Source organism: Sciurus carolinensis, chromosome 15 (genome assembly GCF_902686445.1).
Source record: "Sciurus carolinensis chromosome 15, mSciCar1.2, whole genome shotgun sequence".
Taxonomy (NCBI): Eukaryota; Metazoa; Chordata; class Mammalia; order Rodentia; family Sciuridae; genus Sciurus; species Sciurus carolinensis.
In genome coordinates this window covers 2,762,466-2,784,572 of record NC_062227.1, presented here as the reverse complement: position 1 = coordinate 2,784,572, position 22,107 = coordinate 2,762,466, and the positions used below count along the sequence as shown (strand labels likewise).

Genomic DNA, 22,107 nt, shown 5'->3' with positions numbered 1-22,107 from the left:
TGGGGATACAGCTCAGTAGGCAAGCGCCACTGCTTTTAATCCCCAGCATGAAAAGAAAGAAAGAAAAGAACACAGACACGGGCAAAAACAAACCGTGCCGTGAGCGGTGGTGCACGCCTGTCATCCCAGTGACTGGGAGGCCGAGGCAGGAGGATCGAGAGTTTGAGCCAGCCTCAGCGACTTAGCGATGTACTAAGCAACTTAGCGTGGCCCTGTCTCAAAATAAAAGATAAAAAGGGGCTGGGGATGAAGCTCAGGGACCGAGCATCCCCGGGTCCAATCCCTGGTACAAAAACAAAACAGAAGAAAACAAACAAAAAAAACTTACATATGCTGAAAACAATGTTATTCAATCTGAGGTTTTGAAGCAACTAGGCATTAGCATGCCGCCGTCACCCTGTCAGCCCTGTCCCAGCGCTGGCCCTCAGAGCGCAGGAAGAAGGGTGTGGCAGGCCAGGGCCCCGGGTGCGGGCCGCAACCTGGGACCCACGGTTCCTGGACAGGTGAATGCACCCAACTGCCCCCGACGGAGGCCGGGTGGGAGTCAGGGAGACGCTTCCCAGTGAGCCCGACCTGTGCCCTCTCTACTGTCCTCGGCTCTGAGGGGCTTTGGAGTCTGGCGGTCCCTGCACCACCCGGTAACATGCTGGCGTTCACCCTGCGCGCAGCACGGGTACTCACACAGACCTACGCAGTCTCCCCGATCCAGTGACGGCAGATCCACACCAGCACCAAGCCACTGCTGCCTCCGCTCAGCGGGCACGGTGCACAGTGCCCTCCACCCAGGCCAGACTGACCACTGCTGGGCCTCCTCCCACAGTGGCCTCTCGTCCCTCCCAGGCCCTCGACCGAGGCCCAGCCTCAGTGAGCTGCCACAGGAACTTCCCGGGGGACAGCCAGTGACGTCCTGGACACAGGGCTGGTGATGGCAGCATCTCCCTCTCACAGGATAGAAGCGACCCATGTCGCAGCGTCTCAGCCATCGAGCGCAGCGTCCTTATGAAGGCGGGGACGGCGGCCTGAGCCCCGAGTGCTTTGGCTCGGGTGAGGGACGCCTGTGCCACTGAGCACCCCAAGGGTCCGGGTCCTGTGTGACCGAGGTCTGCCCGTGCCCTGTCCTCCTTTGCACAGCGGCCAGGGACATCACTGCTCCAGGCTCCTCGGGTGGGGGTCCTGATGCTCTGGAGGTGGGGTTAGTGCAGGTGCCGGGGCCTCCCGCGCGCACGCTCTCCACGACGGCCCCTTCCCCTTCTCTGGGGGTCGTCATGCCAACAGTGAGGAGAAGGAACAGCGGAGGCCCCCCTGCACTCAGGGCGGGGGCAGACGGGCGGCTGACGGCAGCCCAGGGCTCACGTCTGTGACAGCGGCAGCACCTCCGGGTGGGCCGGGCTGGGTGTGTCCCCGAGGAAACGCTCACCTGTGGGAAGGAAACCGCTTTCGCAGCTCAGAGATGATCAGATCTTCCACCAGGCGATCCGTCTCTGTCACCAGATCCGCAGCCGACGTTTTGGTGGAGACTCGTTTCTCCTCCGCCAGGGCTTTCCTGATGATCTGGAACGAGAGTCAGGAGCCAGGTGGCACCTCGTGCCCGAGTTACGTGTCCCTCCCACCGCGGGGCCGCGGGCTGCGGACACAGGCCCCCTGCAGACCCACGTGGGGCTGAGCGTCACACGGGCCTGCAGCAGCCTTGGTCACCAGCCAGGGCTCCTCCCACGAGACAGACACACCTCTCCACATCTGTCCTACCCGTGGAACAAGGCTCCCTCCTTGGAAAGGGGAAACGTGGTTTGGGGAAAGGGGCGGAACTTGGCTAGGAACTGTCAAAATAAGAGGGTGGAGCTCGGCTTCACCCCAAGACTCCTGCGCTCTCCCTCTGAGATGCGACGCACAGCAGGTCACATCGCCAATCACGCAAAACAGGACAGGCTCCTGGGCCAGGTGACTGGAGTGCATGCCGAGGAGTGGGGCTCAGGCCACAGAGCAGGGCCGCCCTGCTGCCCTGCGCCAGGCCACGTCCCCACCTCACGGGGACAAGGGCAGGAGGCTCGGTGCAGGATCTGCAGCTGCATCAGCCGCCAGCACTCCAGTCTGAACACAGGGGTGAGGACGGGGGGCAGCAGAACCTCCCGCCACTGACGCGGCTCCTGGAACCCACAGGAGACCTGAGCAGGAAGCCTGAGGGAGTGACGGTGGTCACCACCCCTCCAGGAAGGACTAGCTCTGGCCGGGACCCAACGGCCAGCTCCACCTCTCGCCGGGCCTTTCTTCCCCGTTTCCTGTGCACAACCTCACGTCTCGCTCATGGTGGTGAAGTCGGGACCCCTAACCAGGAGATCTCCGCTGACCAGCTACCACTCAAAACTCCTGTGCTTCTTTCCAAAGCAGCACCTCCTGTGAGCCTCAAGCAGTCGGGCTGCCCTGTGCCGCCTGCGCCCACCCCTCAAGGCCCTCTCCGGGCAGGCCACACGTGACCGCTGCGCTGGAGCAGAGGCCTGCAGAAGGAGCAGACGCGGGCGGGACCCTGAGGGCCAGCAGGGGCCATGACTCCCGGCCACCCTGCTCTGGAGGTCTCTCACAGCGGCCCTGCTGTGCCCACTGCCCCCCGGGCGCGCTGGCCTGTCCCCTCCTGAGCCTAGACAGGTACAAGCCTCAGTTGTGCCCAGATGCCTGGGATAGATGTGGAATGGCGCCCAGCCCAGCGACTACCAAGGACGCCCCTCAAGTGCCCACAGCTCGCCCTCCCGCTGCCTGGCCACCCCAGCCTGGTAACAGCCCGCTCAGTGTCCACTCCTTCTCACGCCAGCTTGCACATGGCCATCTCTTCCCAAAGAATCGCCTCCGTCCTTTGGGGGTAAATTCCACTCCTGCAGCCTCTGTTCTCCAGGAACCCGAGTTCCCGGCTGGTCCAGACAGGCCACTGGGCACTCGGCCCACGTCCTGTGTGGTGCTGCTGAGTCGGTGTGTGGGGAGGCCCTGCCCCTGCAGGAGGTGTGCGTGTGCCCGCACGCAGTCGGACAGGCCCCTCGCCGGAGGACACGGCCCGAGCGGATGTGGCACCAGGGCCGCCAGGGTCCTGCTGAAATGGGCTGGGGCCTGAGACTCGCACCTCCTTGTGAGGTGCTGGGTCGGCCCTGCTCCGCCACCAGCCCCACCCCTGCCCTGTTCCACTTTTACTTTGGGACAGGGTCCTGCTAAGTCGCCCAGGCTGCCTTGAACCTGGGAACCTCCTGCCTCAGCCTCCTGGGCTGCGGGGGTCAGAGGCGGGCGCCGTGGTGCCAGGCCTCAGAGCCACGCCAGTGTTGGGAGCACACTTGAGTGCAGGGGTGGAGCAGCACCCCCAGGGAGGGGGTGGCCAGGAGGCCAGGCGGTCACTGGGTCACTCGGCAGGCGGGTGGGCCCAGGAAGCTGCGATTGGGACCTGCACCTCCAGGGGCCTCTGCGGGCAGCTTGCGAGGACAAGGCAGCAGGTGCAGGCGTCTCCCGGGCTCTGTGCTGCACTGGAGTCCTCTCAGGAAGCCGTCCAAAGCCACAGGCACTACTCCAAGGGCCCACCGCAGCCTCCCTGCAGAGGCTGGCCTGAGGGTCAGGCGGGTCTCTCTGCAGAGCATCGGGCTGGCTCCCTTCCTGCAGCTCTCAGGACAAACCCACACCCTACCTATCCCATAATACGCACCTGCTATTTTTGCAACCAAGAGTTAAAGAAGGACCATACCCACCTAGGCTCAGTACAGGACAGGCAGCACCAGGAAAGGGCAGAGAGAGAGCCGGGCACGGCGAGGGCCTCAGAGGGACTGCTGGGCAGCCCCTGCCCACCGTGGGCCTGCTCCTTCTGACCCTTCACCTCACCCCACTCCCACAGGGCACTCCCGTCGCTCCCTCTGGCCACTCTCGAGGTCTTGCTGACCCCCGCCAAGGCTGTCCGTCCTGGCCTCCTGTCTACACCTGTCCCCACCTGCAATCACGCTGTGTGTCGGTGGCTGACTGCGCTTCTCTCACCGGGCTTGGGCTTCCACGCAGCAGAGACTCAGCCGTCCCTCTCTGCTCTCGACGGTCCCCCTCCCCACGGAACTGCGCCTGGCGAGCGGGGTGCACGGAAGCCAACGGGTGAATGAAAGCCACGTCAGCTGGGGTGAGTGGACTCTCTCACCAGCAGGTCTATGTGGACACTCTCGACCTCGGTCTGTCTCCCTGCGGCCGTTTTCTTATTGTCTGGATAAGAGACTCTGAAAGGAGTGGGGTGCAGTGGCACACACCACAATCCCAGCAACTCTGGAGGCTGAGGCAGGAGGAATGCAAGTTAGAGGCTAGCCTCAGCAACTGAGTGAGACCCTGTCTCAAAACAAAATAAAAAGGACTGAGATGTGGTTCGGTGGTGAAGCACCCTGGGGTTCAGTCCCCAGCACACAACACACACACACACACTCACACACACACAGTTCCGACGGGCCTGAAGCCTCCGTACCAGGTGGGACCTGCTGCGGGCCCTGGCGTCCACCCACCTGGACACGCCTCATGCATCCCCAGCACTCAGCACCCCGGTGCCCCTACTGGGTGGGTGGTCAGACCTCCCAGGGAGACGGCTCTCGACGTGGCCTCGTGGCAGAGAGACCTTGACCCAGACACACAGGCCTGTCCCTGAGGCATAGAACCCTGTGTTTCAGTCAGGCGCACAGTGGCCTGGAGTCCACTCTGCCTCTGTGCCGCAGCGTGTGGCCAGGGTACCAAGCTCTGCCCAGGAGCAGGTGGACAGAGGCGACTCCTGCAAGCTGAGGGGCGCCCTCAGAGGACATGAGCCACTGCCCATGTCCCTGCACCCACCAGGCTGTGACGTGTGGTGCGGACAGGGCAGCCCTGGCCACTGCAGGACAAGGCCACCACCTCAGAGCCAGGAGTGGGGCTCCAGGAAGCACAGGCACCGCACCTGCCTCTCACTGGTCATCTGTCACTGTGCCTGTGAACCGGGCAGCTCCAGGACCAGCCGCCCCCACACGCTCCTCGGCTCCTGCCAGTGGCACCTGGGTCCGGAGTGTCCTCCTGGTGCCACGGCCAGCGCCTGCCCTCCTCAGGCCCACCATCCTCCTCTCCGACTCAGGCGAAGTGTCCCCTCCTGCATGAGCAGCCTCCAGCAGACCCGCTTCCACCCGGAAGGAGACCTGGGCACTGTGCGAACCAGCCCAGGGCGCCCGAGCCTGTCCTTCTGGTCCTGAGGGGCCCTGGTGGGACCCTGGTCATCTCTGTGCCTGCCCACGGGGGCTGACCCGGGAGCACTTACTTACTGTGTGTGGCGGTGCGGGGACTGAGCAGGGCCTCCACGTGCAGGCCGGCCCGCCGACCTGCGCCCCCGCCCACACAGGTGCTTCTGCAGAGCCACCTCCGACCTCACGGTCCAAGACACGCTGGGCTCCTGTGTGCGGAGGAGGTAGGAACTCGGGGGTGAGCGGGCAGTGGGGATGCCGCTGCAACCCAGCAGTGCCCTCCGGAGGGACAGGGCCTGGCGACAGGCCTGCGAAGGAGGGAGAGTGTGGGTCTGGAGGTGGGATGTTCCTTCTGTCCTGGGAGAATGTCTCGCTGGGGGGCCCGAGGGTTCCTGGGTGGTGCGTTACAGGAAGGCCATGGGCATGCGGCCCCTCTGCCCTGGTGGTGGGGCAGGTGCCCCGCCAGGGCCCCTTCACGATCCTGCCTCCCTCCCCATCAGTCCAGCCACAGCACTAGCCTGCGACTGCACCTTGTCCTGGAGGAACCGAGAGATGAGCTTCTGCTCAGTCACAGTGAGTTAGTGGTAGGAAGCGAAGCTAAAATTCTGGCCCTCACCTTTTAAAAAAACCTTCCACAAGGAGGAAACCACACTTCAGGATCAGGCAGATCTGAAGCCGAAGGGCACCTGGGCTCCTGGAGCCTTGGAGTCCTCATGGCACTCACAGTAGTACCCGAGACACTGCTGCTTTCAGAATTCAGAGAGCCAGGCGCGGTGGCCCGCACGTGGGATCCCAGCTACCTAGGAGGCTGAGGCAGGAGGTTGCAAGTTGAAGGCCAGCCTCAGCAACTTAGCAAGACCCTGTCTCAGGACATAAAATAAGAAAGGACTGGGGTGCAGCTGAGAGAGAGAGCACTTGCGCAGTCTGTGCGCGGCCCTGCGTTCAAGCCGTAAGGAATTAACTGGCGAATTTACACAAAGGTCCTGTTTCGTCTACTTTCTACTGGCACTCAGACCTCAGCACTCTAGTGTTCTGGAGGAATATTAATCCACAGAATCCAGCGACTCCGGCAAAACTCCAAAGCACCCTACACACAACGCACCGTGGTTAACAGGGTGCTGGGCGAGTCGGTGGGGAACGGGTCCGTTCCCGAGTTTATGCACACTGAGGAAAGAGGGCACAGTGTCTCCCATCTGGGCTCCAGCCTGCCCTTCAGCCAGTTGTTGGGCCATGACCTGCTGAAGCTCCTGCCCACAGCCGCCTCCCTCTGGGCCGTGGAGGTTTAAAACCTTCTGGCTCTGCCGGCAAGGAGGGAGCGTGGGCTGCAGGTGCATCGGTGCCCTCAGCTCTCAACAAGAGTGTGCACCTCGCAGACCTGGCCTGCGTCTCTCCCTCTGAGCAACGCTCAGTTAATGTGCAACAGTAAACAGGGGCCCGCGGTCACTGAAGCCTGGATCCCACTCCCGCGAGGCCACGTCTGCTCCAGCTGCAGACACCCAGGCCCGCAGGCTCGGACAGAGGCCCCCTTCTTGCCCTCACATCATCCTGGTCTTGTGCTACTGGTCCCAGGCTAGGTTCACACTGTCAGTGCAGAGCAACCTGTGCAGCTCAGGAGGTGTGCCCTGGAGTCCAGGTCCCGCTCCAGCACCCCGGAAGGGCAGGGCCGCGGGGCTCCAAGACTGGGAAACCCCCGCTCCCTCCGCGTGGGCCTCCCGACGAGTCCCGTGTTTTAGGGTTCAGAGTGTGAGCGTGGGGTGGCGATTCATTTTGTGCCCACCCGACTGGGCTACAGGGTGCCCAGATAACTGGTCAAGCACGACTATTGCCAGGGCCTCCGCAGAGATGTTCTCTGATGAGGTCAGCGTTTCAGTGCGTAGAATAAAGCAGGCCCCCTAGGTGGGTCCCACCCAATCCATGAAAGACCCAGAGAGAACAAAAAGATGGACCTTCCTGGGAATAAGCAGGAATTCTGCAGAGCAGAGGGATCACCGCCTCCTGGGTCAAAGCCAGGGGTCATGCCTCGCCTGGTCCCGCTGGCCGCAGTCCTACTTCCACCGCGCTACCCCTCACCTACCTCCACCGTTCCATCACGGGAGAGCCCAGGACCCAGTCTGGCCTGCCTTGGCAGCTGCGCCCTTGGGGACCGAGTGCAGCCTGACGGAGCATGTGCCGCACCCCAGGCGCCATTCCCGCAAGAGTCCCGTGGACCACCTCATTTAATCCCGTGATGCCACGGAGCACGGCAGCTCTCACCATCAAGACAGGAAGCAGGCTGGGGCCGGGGCTCGGTGGCAGGGCCCTTGCCCAGCACAGGCAGGGCCCTGGGATCCAGCCCCAGCACCGCACCAAAGAGCGGGGAGAAACTGAGGCACAGACTCGGCTGGCAGGATGGCTAAGGTCACACAGCCTGAGTGCAAGAAGAAAGAGTGAAACCGACCTCCAGCCATGACGGAAGCGCAGAGTTCCTTGTTCCCGGGACTCCTCCGAATCACAGTTCATCCCACGGCCACCCGACCCCTGATGGCTGGGCCTCAAGGTCACGCTGCCTTCGCTGGCTGAGTTATGTCCTCGCCTTCCAGAGGGAGGAAACTGCACGCCAGGCCAGCCTGAGGCTCAGACCCAACACGAGGCCTCAGGCAGGACGGGCCTGAGCCCAGCTCCCTTCCCTCCCACCTCCAGCCCCAGGGCCTCTGGGCCACCCGGTCACCCAGCCACCCGGCCACCCGGCCCTCTGTCCTAGGACTGGGAAGCCGGGCCTGCACAGTGACCTTGCCCGGCTCCGAGGCCTCTCCCAGCCCCGAGGACAGTCTCCACTAGGTAGAGCTTCATCTGGGTTGTCAAGGGCCTGTCTCAGGACCACAGAGGCCAGGCACTCCTTCCGGTTTCTCTCAGGAAGCGTTTATTGGCAAAATGGGCATAAAAAGACGCTACTTTTCTCACAGCGTTCTATAAGGAAAACAACGGGTGTTTGTACCAGGAACGCAACAGGTGGCCTCTCGGGCAGGGTCAGGTCCTGGCTGCCTGGACGCAGGAGTCCACGCCCTCCCCTGGACCGCTGCCTCACGGTCCCATCTTTGCTGTTTTCGATGGTGGAGAAAGTTTTAGAGTAGTTCATGCAGGCTGACCCCACCCTGTAGGGCTAAGCAGGACCTGGGACGGGGGGCAGGAGGCACAGGGACGGGGGAGGCCAGGGAGCCCACCCCTGCCTCCTCGCTTCCTCCCACAGCAGCTGAGTCGGCGCTGCAGGAGGGTGGGAGCCTCTTTAGGGGAAGACCCCGCCCGAGAAGACCCCATGCCCTGGCCTCTGGGAATCTCCCAAAGAAAAGGGCAGGGCCTGGCCCTGCTGTGGCAGAGCCCATCAGTGGACAGGACACTCTCTTCCCCACAGGGACAACCACAGCCCAAAGGCCGCCCGCCAGTGGCCTCCACGCTGCCTGGCTCAGCCTCTCCCCTGGCTGGGCACGCTCGGCTTCTCCACTTGGAAACCCACCAGCAGCTCATGCCTTCCATGCTCAGAACAGAACGCTGGCCTTGCCCGCCCACAGCGTGGTCATCTCAGGGACACGGAGAGCCATTCAACCAGGTTTTCAGGGCCCAGGGTTTGTTTTGCGGGTAACTAGGGATTGAACCTGGGGCATTTCACCACTGAGCCACATCCCAGCACTTTTTACTTCCCAGCACTTCTTTATTGTGAGACGGAGTCTTGTTCAGTTGCTGAGAGTCTCACGAAGTTGCTGAGGCTGGCCTTGACCCTACTATCCTCCCAACTCAGCCTCCTGAGTCACTGGGATTACAGGCATGTGCCACCGTGTCCAGTGTGGTGCAAAACTTTGAAGTCTCCTAGGTGATTCTTGTTCTCTGGCACCTACATCCAGTCCAAGAGCAAACTGTCCTCTCAGCCTCCAAAATAAGTTTTTTTTTACCACCTTCTCACAGGCCAGCCCACTGCCCTCGTGGGCTTCCTGCTCTGGTCCCGCAGAGCTGTCAGGCCTCTGGCAGGAACCAGGCCCTCTCTGGGCCACACAGAACTCGACCTTGAACTTCACACCACACTCAAAGGTCAAAGCCCAGAGCTGCTGGACAAACACCACCGGGTGAATAAGTAAACTTCTAAGCTCTGTTTTGGTGCCCCATTTAACAACAAGCAAGCTCGCAGAGGCTGGTAACTGTGTAAGAGCATTTAAAGTCACACACGCAGCTGGTGCTGGCCTGCCAGCATGCACGAGGCCCTAGGTTCCATCCAGCACCACAGGTGTAAATAACTAGGTGAATAAACCACAATTAAACTCCAGCTCATCTGTCAGCATGGCTAAGGAGGAGAAGGGGCCAGTGTGGAGGACACGGAGCCCCGGCGGTGACCCTCCTCTGCGAGGAGCGGACGTGGACACTGCTCCCAAGAGCTACTTGGCAAAGCCTCCCTTCCCAACAGAGGCACGGTCCTTCTGCTCCCCAGCGAGATGCACATGTGCATCATCAAAAGACTGGCGAGAATGTTCACGGCCACGTGATGCATCTCAACTCCAAAACAGACATGGCCCGAAGGTTCCTCAAGAGCCAAATGCATGGATGGCCAGGCACCTGCATGGCAGACTCAGTGGAGCCTGGCCCGGGCAGCCACCAGAACCAGCTGCAAGTGCCAGGGATGCTCACCTGCAGCCCACTCTGGGCCCCCGAGCCAGACCCGGGTGGCAGCTGCTCCAAGGCGGCTCAAGCAGCGCCCTGAGGGAGGCAGCTGCAACTCTGGTGGGTGATCTGCACCTGCAGCGGAGCCCCACCCGAGCCCCAAAGGCATTCCTCAGAGAGACCACCACAAATCCCTCTGGAAGCATAAAGACCTGGAATAGCCAAAGGAATCCTGAACCAGGGGCGCGATGCTGGAGGCGTCACAACACCCGATTTCAAAACAGGCAATTCCAGCAGCTCGAGGGCTGAGGCAGGAGGACTGCAAGGTTGGAGGCCAGCCGGAGCGATTCAGTGGGACCCCGCAGCAAAAAGAAAAAAGAGAAAGGGCTGGGGACGTAACTCCCGGTGGAGTGCCTGGCCAGCCCTGGGTTCCAGCCCTCGTCCCTCAGAACAGCCACAGACACGTCGGTGACAAAAACAGCACGGCACAGGCACAGACAGACACACGGCCGACCACGGGACAGAGCAGAGACCCAGAAGAGAGCCACACGCCTTCAGTCACTGACTCCACAGGGCGCCAAGAACACCCTGGAGAGCGGACAGCCTCTGTGAGACAGTGCTGGGCAAAGCGGAGCCCTCAGCCTGCACAGAGGTCAACTCCAGATGGACCGAGGACCTCAAGGCGAGACCCAGGCTGACGCGATCTGCCGAGAACCAGAAGTGCTTCATGATCCTGGCACAGGCAACGATCTGGATGGGACTCAACAGCTCAGAAACAAAGCAGGAACTGACGGGAGGGGCTGCGTCCAAGGAAGCCTCCTGCGCAGCTTCCACCGGCAGCACAGCGGGAGGCCTCTGCCAGCTCATTATCTACAGATGACTGACACCCAGAGGGACAAGCAGCTGGGCCTGGTGGTGGCACACACGGGTAGTCCTGGGGCCTTGGGAGGCTGAGGCACGAGGAGCCCACGTTCAAGGCCAGCCTGGGCAACTTAGTGCGGCCGTGTCTCAAAATTCAATATAAAAGGGGCTGGGAGAGGAGCTCAGTGGGACAGTGTCCCTTGGCTCAATCCCCAGTACAAAAAGGAAAAAAAAGATTCAGTCAAAAAATGGACCAGTGGATTCGGGATCCAAGATGGTGGACTAGAGGGAGGTTGTGGCTCCGTAACTCAGGTTTCAAGCAGAGGGTATCTGTTTCTTGGTGAGGCAGTCTTTGCTGCTTATCGATCCCCTGCTGTTTACCCTATTTGTCCACTGCGATCACCTGCAGTCTGCCAGCATGTCTACTACTTTTAGAGTGCAGCTTGCTCACTGACTGGCGCCTGTCATCCGCCATTTTCCTGCCCCTTACCTGCCCATCACCTGCCTTTCATCTACTCATCACCTACCGCCTAAGGTCCACCTACCGATCGTCCGACAACAACCGGTAGACGGACTGCAGACCCCCAGTGGATCGCCAATTGCCTGCTGTTGCCTGGAAGTTCACTGTCACAGTACCTGCAGGTTTGGTTACATGTGGTTGCAGCCATTTTGAGACCACAGCCAGGACCTGTAGGACCCATGGCTGGACTGACCAAGCCCGGTCTCCAGGACCCCTGCCCAACCAACCGCACACCTCTTCAGGACCCCCAGCTGACCACACCCACACCCCAAGCTGCAGCTCCCCATTCGACAACACATTTAGAAGTCAGAGCAGCCATCTTGGATAATCCTGGAAGCTGTATCTTCCATCTTTAGGTGGGGCAAATCCCATCCTGAGACGCCTGCTGGAGACTGGAAGCTCATTGTCAGGTACCTCTCATGCATCAGGCTACTGAAGATTGGGAGGTTTGAATACTATATGACTGTTAGAGTGTAGATTTTTGTTCCTTTTTGAATTTTTAAGTTTTTATTTCTTTAGTTTTCTTGCTCTATTTTCCTTTTGTTTACCTGTTTCCTCAGAGTCTCTTTCTCCCTTTTCTCATGCTAACAACCAACTTTTTTTGATTACACTTTCACACCTTCTACGAACTAGAACTTCTACATACTCTTTTCTTATTCCATTAACAGCTACATCCCACACCCCTCCCCATCCTCTTTGTCCTCCATTAGAAACTGCAGACCTTATTGCAAATCTATTTGTTATATTGTAGATAATAATTGAATTCATTCTGTTTATTATGACAATATTGTTAACGTCTTCATAGGGGCTATTTGGGTTAGGGCTGCATATTGTCTGTACTGGGCACTGCTAATATTGATCTCCCCCTCAAAGAAAAGTTTTTGGAAACCTATAGGGTCACTATAAGCCTATAGGGGGGGACCTGCAATACCCCAGATCTGCACTGCTAGAGGGGAAGATACATGAATGACATGAAAAAACCAGGGAAGAAAATGATCCAAACAAATCCAGATTCTATATTAATAGAATCCAGTGACAGTATGTTAGATGAAATGTCAGAAAAGGACTTCAGATTATACATGATTAAAATGATTCATGAAGCAAAGGATGAAATAAGAGCAAATGCAGGCAATGAATGACCACTCCAGTAAGCAGTTGAAAGAGCAACTGCAGGAAGCAAAAGGTCATTTCAACAAAGAGATAGAGATTCTAAAAAAGACAAAACAAAACAAAACAAAAAAAAACAGAAATCCTTGAAATGAAAGAAACAATAAACCAAATAAAAAACTCAATGGAAAGCATCACCAACAGACTAGATCACTTGGAAGACAGAACCTCAGACAATGAAGACAAAATATTTAATCTTGAAAATAAAGTTGCCCAAACAGAGAAGATGGTAAGATATCATGAACAGAATCTCCAATAACTATAGGACATCATGAAAAGACCAAATTTAAAAATTATCGGGATTGAGGATACAAACCAAAGGAATGAACAACCTATTCAATGAAATAATATCAGAAAGTTTTCCAAACCTGAAGAGTGAAATGGAAAATCAAATATAAGAGGTTTATAGAACACCAAATGCACAAAATCACAACAGACCCACCCCAAGGTACATTATAATGAAAATGCCTAACATACAAAATAAAGATAGGATTTTGAAGGCTGTGAGAGAAAAGCATCAGATTACCTATAGGGGGAAACCAATACAGATATCAGCAGATTTCTCACCCAGACCCTAAAAGCTAGAAGGGCCTAGAACAACATATTTCAAGCTCTGAAAGAACATGGTTGCCAACCAAGAATCCAATACCCAGCAAAACTAACCTTCAGATTTGAAGATGAAATAAAATCCTTCCATGATAAACAAAAGTTAAAAGAATTTACAAATAGAAAGCCTGTGCTACAGAACATTCTCAGCAAAATATTCCATGAGGAAATGAAAAACAACAATGTAGGTCAGCAAAGGGAAGAACTACCTTAAAGGAAAAACCAATCAAAGGAGAAACCAAATCAAGTTAAAAACCAAAAACAAGCCCAAATGACTGGGAATACAAATCATATCTCAATAATAACCCTAATGTTAATGGCCTAAACTCATCAATCAAAAGACATAGACTGGCAGAATGGATTAAAAAGAAAGACCCAACAATATGCCGCCTTTAAGAGACTCATCTCATAGAAAAAGACATCCACAGACTAAAGGTGAAAGGATGGGAAAAAACCTACCACGCACACGGACTCAGTAAAAAAGCGGGGGTTTCCATCCTTATTTCAGATAAAGTGGACTTCAAACCAAAGTTAGTCAGAAGGGACAAAGAAGGACATTTCATACTGCTTAAGGGAACCATAAATTAGGAAGACATAATGATCATAAATATTTATGTCCCAAACAAAGGTGCATCCGTGTACATCAAACAAATCCTTCTCAATCCCAGGAATCAAACAGACCACAACACCATAATTCTGGGTGACTTTAACACACCACTGTCACAACTGGATAGATCTTCCAAACAAAAACTAAACAAAGAAACTACAGAACTCAATAACACAATCAATAACCTAGACTTAACAGATATATATAGAATATTCCATCCATCAACAAGCGAATACACTTTCTTCTCAGTAGCACATGGAACCTTCTCATATATAGATCATATGTTATGCCACAAAGCAACCTTTAGGAAATGCAAAAAAATAGAGATAATACCTTGTGTTCTATCAGATCATAATGGAATGAAATTAGAAATCAATAACAAAACAAAAAACAGAAATTACTCCAACACCTGGACACTAAATAATATGCTACTGAATGAAACATGGATAACAGAAAACATCAGGGAGGAGATAAAAAAATTCTTAGAGGTCAATGAGAATGACGATACAACATATCAAAATCTCTGGGACACTATGAAAGCAGTACTAAGAGGAAAATTCATTGCATGGAGTGCATTCAAGGAAAGAATAAAGAGTCAACAACTAAATGACCTAACATTACAGCTCAAAGCCCTAGAAAAAGAAGAACAGAACAACATCAAAAGTAGTGGAAGACAGGAAATAATTAAAATCAGAGCTGAAATCAATGAAATTGAAACGAAAGAAACAATTCAAAAAATTGACAAAACAAAAATTTGGTTCCTTGAAAAAGTAAACAAAATAGACAAATGATTAGCCACACTAACAAAGAAGGGAGAGAAAACTCAAATTACTAAAATTTGTGATGAAAAAGGAAATATCACAACAGACACCACTGAAATACATAACAACGAGAAGCTACTTTGAAAATCTATACTCCAACAAAATAGAAAATATTAAAGACATCAACATCAATTTCTAGAGACATATGATCCTCCCAAACTGAACCAGGAGAACATACGCAATTTAAACAGATCAATATCAAGCAATGAAATAGAAGAAGCCATCAAAAGCCTACCAACCAAAAAAAGCCCAGGACCAGACGGATTCTCAGCCAAGTTCTACAAGACCTTCAAAGAAGAACTCATTCCAATACTTCCCAAAGTATTCCAGGAAATAGAAAAGGAGGCCACCCTTCCAAACTCATTCTATGAAGCTAGTATCACCCTCATACCCAAACCAGAAAAGACACATCAAGGAGAAAAAATTTTAGACCAGTATCTCTGATGAATATAGATGCAAAAATCCTTGACAAAATCCTGGCAAATCACATACAAAAACATATTAAGAAGATAGTGCACCATGATCAAGTGGGGTTCATCCCTGGAATGCAAGGTTTGTTCAACATCCAAAAAGCAATAAATATAATTCATCACATCAACAGACTTAAGGTTAAGAATCATATGATTATTTCAACTGATGCAGAGAAAGTGTTCAACAAAATACAACACCCCTTCATGCTCAAAACACTAGAGAAAATAGGGATAGTAGGAACATACCTCAACATTGTAAAGGCTATTTATGCTAAGCCTATGGCCAACATCATTCTTAATGGAGAAAAATTGAAAGCATTCCCTTTAAAAACTGGGACAAGACAGGGATGTCCTCTTTCACCACTTCTATTCAACACTGTCCTCGAAACTCTAGCCAGAGCAATTAGACAGACTAAAGAAATTAAAGGGATACAAATAGAAAAAGGAACTCAAACTGTCACTATTTCTGATGACATGATTCTATATTTAGGGGATCCAAGAAACTCCACCAGAAAACTTCTAGACCTCATAAATGAATTCAGCAAAATAGAAGGATATAAAATCAACACACATAAATCTAAAGCATTTTTATTCATAAGCAATGAAACTTGTGAAAAGGAAATGAGGAAAACAACTCCATTTGCAATAGCCTCAAAAAAAAAAAATACTTGGGAATTAATCTAACCCAAGAGGTGAAAGATCTCTACAATGAAAACTACAGAACATTAAAGAAAGAAATTGAGGAAGACCTTAGAAGATGGAAAGATCTCCCATGTTCTTGGATAGGCAGAATTAGTATTATCGAAATGGCCATACTTCTAGGCCTGAATCTCCATCAGGTTGGCTTAGGACCAGACTTCCTTAACAAGACCCCCATAATGCAAGAAATAAAAGCAAGAATCAATAAATGGGATAGATTCAAACTAAAAAGTTTTTTCTCAGCATAGGAAACAATTAATAATGTGAAAAGAGAGCCTACAGAGTGGGAGAAAATCTTTTCCACACACACTTCAGACAGAGCACTCACCTCCAAAGTTTATAAAGAACTTAAAAAACTTTACACCCAAAATACAAAGAACCCAATCAATAAATGGACTAAGGAAATGGGCAGATACTTCACAGAAGAAGATATACAGATGATTGACAAATATATGAAAACGTGCTCATCATCCCTAGTAATTAGAGAAATGCCAATTAAAACCACCCTAAGATTTCATCTAACTCCAATTAGAATGGTAATTATCAAGAACACAAGCAATAATAAATGTTGGCATGGATGTGGGGAAAAAGGCACACTCACACATTGCGGGTGGAGTTGCAAATTAGTGCAGGCACTCTGGAAAGCAGTGTGGAGATTCCTCAGAAAGCTTGGAATGGACCCACCTTTTGACCCAGCTATCCCACTCCTCCGTTTATACCCAAAGGACTTAAAATCAGCATACTATCACATTGATGAAGCCACATAAATATTCATAGCAGCTCAATTCACAATAGCTAAATTGTGGAACCAATCTAGATGCCCTTCAATTGACAAATGGATAAAGAAACTGTAGTATATGTATACGCAATGGAATATTACTCAGTCATAAAGAATAAAATTATGGCATTTGTTGGTAAATGAATGAAGCTGGAAAATGTCATGCTAAGTGAAATTGTCTAAGCCCAAAAAACCAAAGGCAGAATGTTTTCTCTGATAAATGGAAGACTTTATAAATGTGGGGGATTGTGGGGGGAAGAGAAGAATGAAGGAACTTTGGATGGTATAGAGGAAAATGGGGTGGGAGGGGGTGGGGAATGGAAAGATAGTAGAATGAGACACACAGTGTTACCCTATGTATATGTATGATTATATGAATGGTGTGAATCTACATTATGTACAACCATAGAAATGAAAAGTTGTGTCCCATTTGTGTACAATGAATCAAAATGCAGTCTGTAAAAATAAAAAAGATTTAATAAAAAAAATGGGCCAACAAGCTGAACAGACACTCCTCAAAAGAAATATGAATGGCCAATAAATAGATGAAAAAATGCTCGACATATTTAGCCACCAGGGAAATGCAGATCAAAATTTATCTCACTTCAGTTACAAGAGCTACCATAAAAAAATGCTGGCCCGGGACACTTGTGTACTTAGGATGTAAATTAGTGCAGCACGGAGAACTCAAAAAACTAAAAGTAAAAGCTCACAGGATCCACTCCTGGGTTTGCACTGGCAGGAAAAGAAGTCAGGCCACAAGAGACACCTGCGCCATGTTTATGGCAGTGTGGTTCCCAACAGCCGGGGCACAGAGTCGCCCACCGCCCACCGAGGAGTGGACGAGGCAAGAACCGGACGTTCGCACGACCGAGCGTTTGTCCAGCCCTGAGGAAGAGTAAAGTCCTGGCATTTGCAGGGAAATGGACAGAACTGGAAGTGAGTCAGACACGGAGCAACAAGGGTCTCCTGTTCTCTCAAAAAATATAGGTGGCCTGGAAGCTGGACTCCTGGGGAAGGAGGGGTCTGGGGACGAGGAGGAGGCGGGGGGGAAGGTCCCCGGGTGGTGGTCATGGTCAGGGCATGATCCACGTTGTGTGGGAAGGTCACAACGAAACCCACCCATTTGTACAATCAATGCGTGATTTAAAAGTCCACCGGGGCGGGGGCGAAGCTCAGTGGTAGGCACGTGCCCTGCATCCCCAGCACCACACACACAAGTTCTGTGGGAAGACCCACAGCCCACCACACACTTCCATATGCAGAAAACCAAGCGAACAAAATGCATGCATGTTTTTTAAACTTTAAGGAAAATACAAGTTGCTTAAGAAAGAAAGGAATGTCATACACTGAAATCCCCAGCTCCACCAGCAATCACGTCCACGTGGCCACCCTAGTGTGGGACGCAGTGGGGACCCACAGCAAGGCAGCTGCAGGACACGAGGAAGAACAGCCAGGCCAGGAACGTCACTGGGTGGTAGAGCCTGGGGTTCTAGCCAGCCCCACAAAAAAGACGGCAAAAAACTCAGCAGCTTGGGAGGCTGAGGCAGGAGGATCTCGAGTTCAAAACCAGCCTCAGCAACTCAGCGAGACCCTGTCTCTAAATAAAATACAAAAAAGGGTTGGGGATGTGGCTCAGTGGTTAAGCAAGTCCCTCGGGGTATCAGGACAATGGGCCCCGTTGGGGCTGGGCCTTGGGGAATGCAGTCTGCTAAGGTGTGAAGGCCACCAGGAGAAGTGCACAATGAGGACAGAGTCCCGGGTGTTGTTTTTCTCCTTTGTTCTGAGCTGTTATAAATGCAGACATAAATCCACACGAAGCAAACGGGTGATGAGGGCCCGGCTTGCCTTGGAGGGTCTCCGCAGAGCACTCGAAGGCGGCACAGGAGCAGCTTTGGCGGGTGTGCACACGTCGGCTACTCTGACAGCTGCTCCAACCTTGGGGCTCTCCAGGGTGACCTCCCCGTCCCGGCACTGGAGGGCGCTGGCATGGTGGCGGCTTTGGCGGAGGTGGCTAGCTGTGCTTGGACAGGGCCTGCCTGTGGGCCTGCGGCCACACCTGGAGGTGCTCATTGGCCACCCTGTGCAGGAGTGGCTTCCAGAAACGCCTGTCCTGCCTTCCACTCAACTGACCTGACCAGCACGCAGGACCCCAGAGGAGCACGTGAGCCCCATTGCGCCGGGATGCTGGAGTGTGGAGACGGGGGATCGAGGCTTCCACTGCACGGACCAGGCCCAAGTCCGTGGAAAAGTCTTCCACGGCTGACGACCAGCATATAAACTCAACACGAAAATTGACAGGAGGTTCTCAATTTGACGGCGACACTAACCACTCCTATGATTAACAGTGATGACTTTTCTAAACTATTGGGGATGAATTTCAATCAGCCATGCTACAGGAAGGGCTGAGTTTACATTTCTGCTCCGTCCACAGAAAATGCTGTAAGGGCAGTCAGGTGCACATCTGGAATCCCAACAACCCTGGAGGCTGAGACGGGAGGATCCCAAGTTGGAGGCCAACTATGACAACTCAAGCCCTGTCTCAAAGTAAAAAATAAAAAGAGCTGGGGATACAGCTCAGGGGTAGAGTGCCCCTGGGTCCATCCCCAGCAGAAAAGAAGGGAGGAAGGAGGTACTCTAAGGGCTGGGGTGCAGCTCAGTGGCAGAGCGCTTGTCTGGCATGCTGAAGGCCTGGGTTCCATTCCAGCACCACAAAAGAAAATTGAAGGGGCTGGGCTTTGGCTGAGTGGTAGAGAGCTGGCCTAGCATGCGTGAGGCCCTGGGTCAGATCCTCAGTACCACATAAAAATAAAATAAAGGTGTTGTGTCTACCTACAACTAAAACAAAGTATTTTAAAAAAAGAAAATTATAAAAATCATTGTTGTTCAAAGATGCAAAGAATATGAAGCCAAAAGATGAAAAACATAGAAGAAAGAGAAGCAGCAAAAGAATTGCTATTTTTATGTTTTGAGACATTTGCAGAACTGGTTAAATCTTCAAATGCCCAGTTGTGACGGCTGTTTTTTGTTGTTGTTTTGGGGTGCTGGGGACTGAACCCAGGGGTACTTTACCACTAACTTTCATTCCCGGTCCCTTTTATTTTTTAATTTGAAACAGGGTCTAAGTTGCTGAGGGTCTCACTAAATTGCTGAGGATGGCCTCCAACTTGCGACCCTCCAGAGTGGCTGGGATTCTAAGCACAGGCCACCACTTGTGACTGTTCATACCCTAAATAAAACAGCTGTTGTATTTTGAATTTGTAAATTTGTATCTCCTGAATGAGGAGCCCTTAAGTGGTGGAAGCCTCAGGCCTAAAGAAACCTGTCCCCACCCCTACCGGGGAATTAAAAAGCATAATGACACTTCACTTATATCACAGGTCACACAAAAGATAAGAGTTCAGGTTAGCGACCTCTGCTCTTTGAACCTGTGGTGGGGCAGTGCAGACAGGGTGGCGAGATGCCAGGGAGGGAGGAGGGTGGGAACAGGGAAGCCGCGGGATGGGGTCCAAGGAGGTGTGCCAGGTGTGTCAGTGTCCGCCTGACCAGAAGCAGCCACATTCACTCTCGGGAGGTCCCTCTCTCTGCTCCCCCACCTCTTGGCCTCTGGACTCTCAGGAGCAACAGAAAGCAGCCCATAATAAAGCAGCAGAGTGTCAGGTGCAGGTGAGAGTGGACATGTGGGTCCCAACAACTGCCAAGCACAACGCCAGCTCCCTCCCGCGCTGTCTGGCTAAAGGCTGCTGTCACCAGCAGCACTCGGATGACTACGGGAATGTCACTGAACCATGCGTCCAGCTCTGCACAGGTGACGATGACCTTGTGTGGCTTGTGTCTGCCCCAGACTGTTCTGGCCATCCTCTCGCCCACGGCCAGCCAGGCAGGTGGCACCAGCATGATGCCCAAGAGAGAGCCCCAGAGTCCAGGGCTTCCTGACCAGACTCCCAATGGCAGCATCTTTAGGTCCCCTCCTTTTTTTTTTTTTTTTTTTTAAGCTTTTTTGTTGGGTTGGCAGACTGCACAAACATAAACGATCTCTAAAGAAGTTAAAATCCAGGGGCCGTGAGAGCTGAGCCTGTGCGGCCTGCTAGCTCTACATGAACATTTGTTAAATCAAAAAAAAAAAAAAAAAAAAAAAATTAAGACTTCTCTATTTCAAAATCTAAATTTGAAAACCATGGAAACCTGTAACAACTCCCAGGCTTCACACTGCAGTGTCTGAATCATAGGCTGCCTTTCCCTCCAAGCCTCAAGGAAGAAGGTTTTATAAAGGAATCCTGCAGTTCCTAACTCTGCTGAGGAGACTGGCTCTGGAGGCAAAGCCAGGAGGCAGGGGGCCCAGGCGGGCCAGCTCTGGCTTGTAGAAACACAGTGGATCTGCTTTCCAAGAATGTTTGCCCTGAAGCTACACACTGCACCCCTGTGCAGGAGGGGGGTCCTCCTTTTCCTATAGGACGGTTAGCAAAAAGTTTCACAACCCCTTTTAACTCCAGCATTCTTGAGCGCATTTTCAGACTGTTAGACCTGAAAATAAACATGCCTTTTCCTTGGAAGGTGGATCTACCCACACCACTCCTCCGTCCTCCAGAGCACAAGCACAGACCTTAAGGAGCAAACGTGGGGCAAGCCTTCTTCCTACTCCGATTAGCCCGCCCGGATGCTCACTCTCCCTGCAACACTGACCGCGTGCTCCTACTGTGTGTCAGGCACGACTGCAGGAAAGGAAGAAAACGCAGGGAACAGACAAAATGGAAAAGAGAAAGGGAGAGGCTCCGCTCCAGTCTTCTGCCCTAGTGGCTGGCTTCCTTCAGTCTGTTACGACTCGGTTTTCATCCTTCCGGCAGCCCAACAAGTTCCTCCTGAAGGCCGAGTCTGTGCCAATCACTGCGCGAAACCACTTTCAGTTTGTGGGTCGGAGCAAGTTAGGATTGGGACGCCCGGAGAAGGCCGATCCAGCACCAAGCCTGCCGGATCGCCAAGCGCCTGGGCTTAACACTGGGGCGTCCACGACCCGGCCACTGGATCAATTCAAAGGTCCTTTAACACAGACAGCTACGGTGTCACAGCCCGGCTGACTGACTGCCGAACGCCAAGGTCAAGTACGCGGCAGCTTGCCAACGACCGCCAAGGAGAGGGGCCGCGCCCACCCCACGCACTCGCTGGGTCCTCGCTGCCTCCAGCTGCTGGGCTGGAGAAGGACGAGGAGACGTGTCCGGGAGCATCGTCCCAGCGCTCCGCACTTCGGCGGGGACGCAAGGGCCCCGAGCGGGCGGGACGCGCGCGCGCTCACCTGTCCGGCCCGCAGCGCCAGCTGCACCGCCGCCTGGAAGCACTCTTCCCAGGGGCCGCCCGCGGGCGCCGCCGCGTCCTCGCTGCCCTGCTTCATCACCGCCTCGCCCGGGCCCGCCACCTCCGGCCCGCCTCCGGGGTCCAGGGCGGGACGCCGGCTCCGCACGCCCTCCTCGCGGTCCGGCCAACCCGCGCCCCTGTCCGCCGCCCGCCGCACGCTCGCAGGAAGGGCTGCGAGCGGCAGCGGCCCGGCAGCCGCGCCAGAGGCCCGCCCCGCCCCCGGCCCGCCCCCGGGCGTGTCCCGCGCGCCGAGCGCCGCCGCCCTGGCCCTGCCGCAGCCCTGCGCTCCCCGCCCGAGACCCGGCCGCGCGGTCCCGCAGCGCCCGGCGACCCCCAGCTGGCGGCGGCGACCGGGTCAGACCTTGCAGCCCACCACTTTCGGCTGGCGGAGGTCGCGGGACGTCAGCCTGC

General features: G+C 53.9%; 1 protein-coding gene across 2 annotated transcripts in view; it reads right to left on the bottom strand.

Moving 5' to 3' along the window:
• Impa2 (inositol monophosphatase 2) overlaps positions 1–21,898 on the bottom strand; it is a 47,531-nt gene extending 25,633 nt beyond the window's left edge. Inside the window, exons 1-2 of one of the 2 annotated variants that reach the window (XM_047526880.1) lie at positions 21,638–21,898; positions 1,418–1,551 (exon numbers count right to left, since the gene is read on the bottom strand). In XM_047526880.1, the coding sequence (XP_047382836.1) occupies positions 1,418–1,551; positions 21,638–21,733 (230 nt within the window). In that variant the 5' untranslated portion in view covers positions 21,734–21,898. The remainder of the gene's footprint in view (positions 1–1,417; positions 1,552–21,637) is intronic. The other variant, XM_047526879.1, reaches the window with a different exon arrangement.
• Between the last annotated feature and the right edge of the window lie 209 nt (positions 21,899–22,107).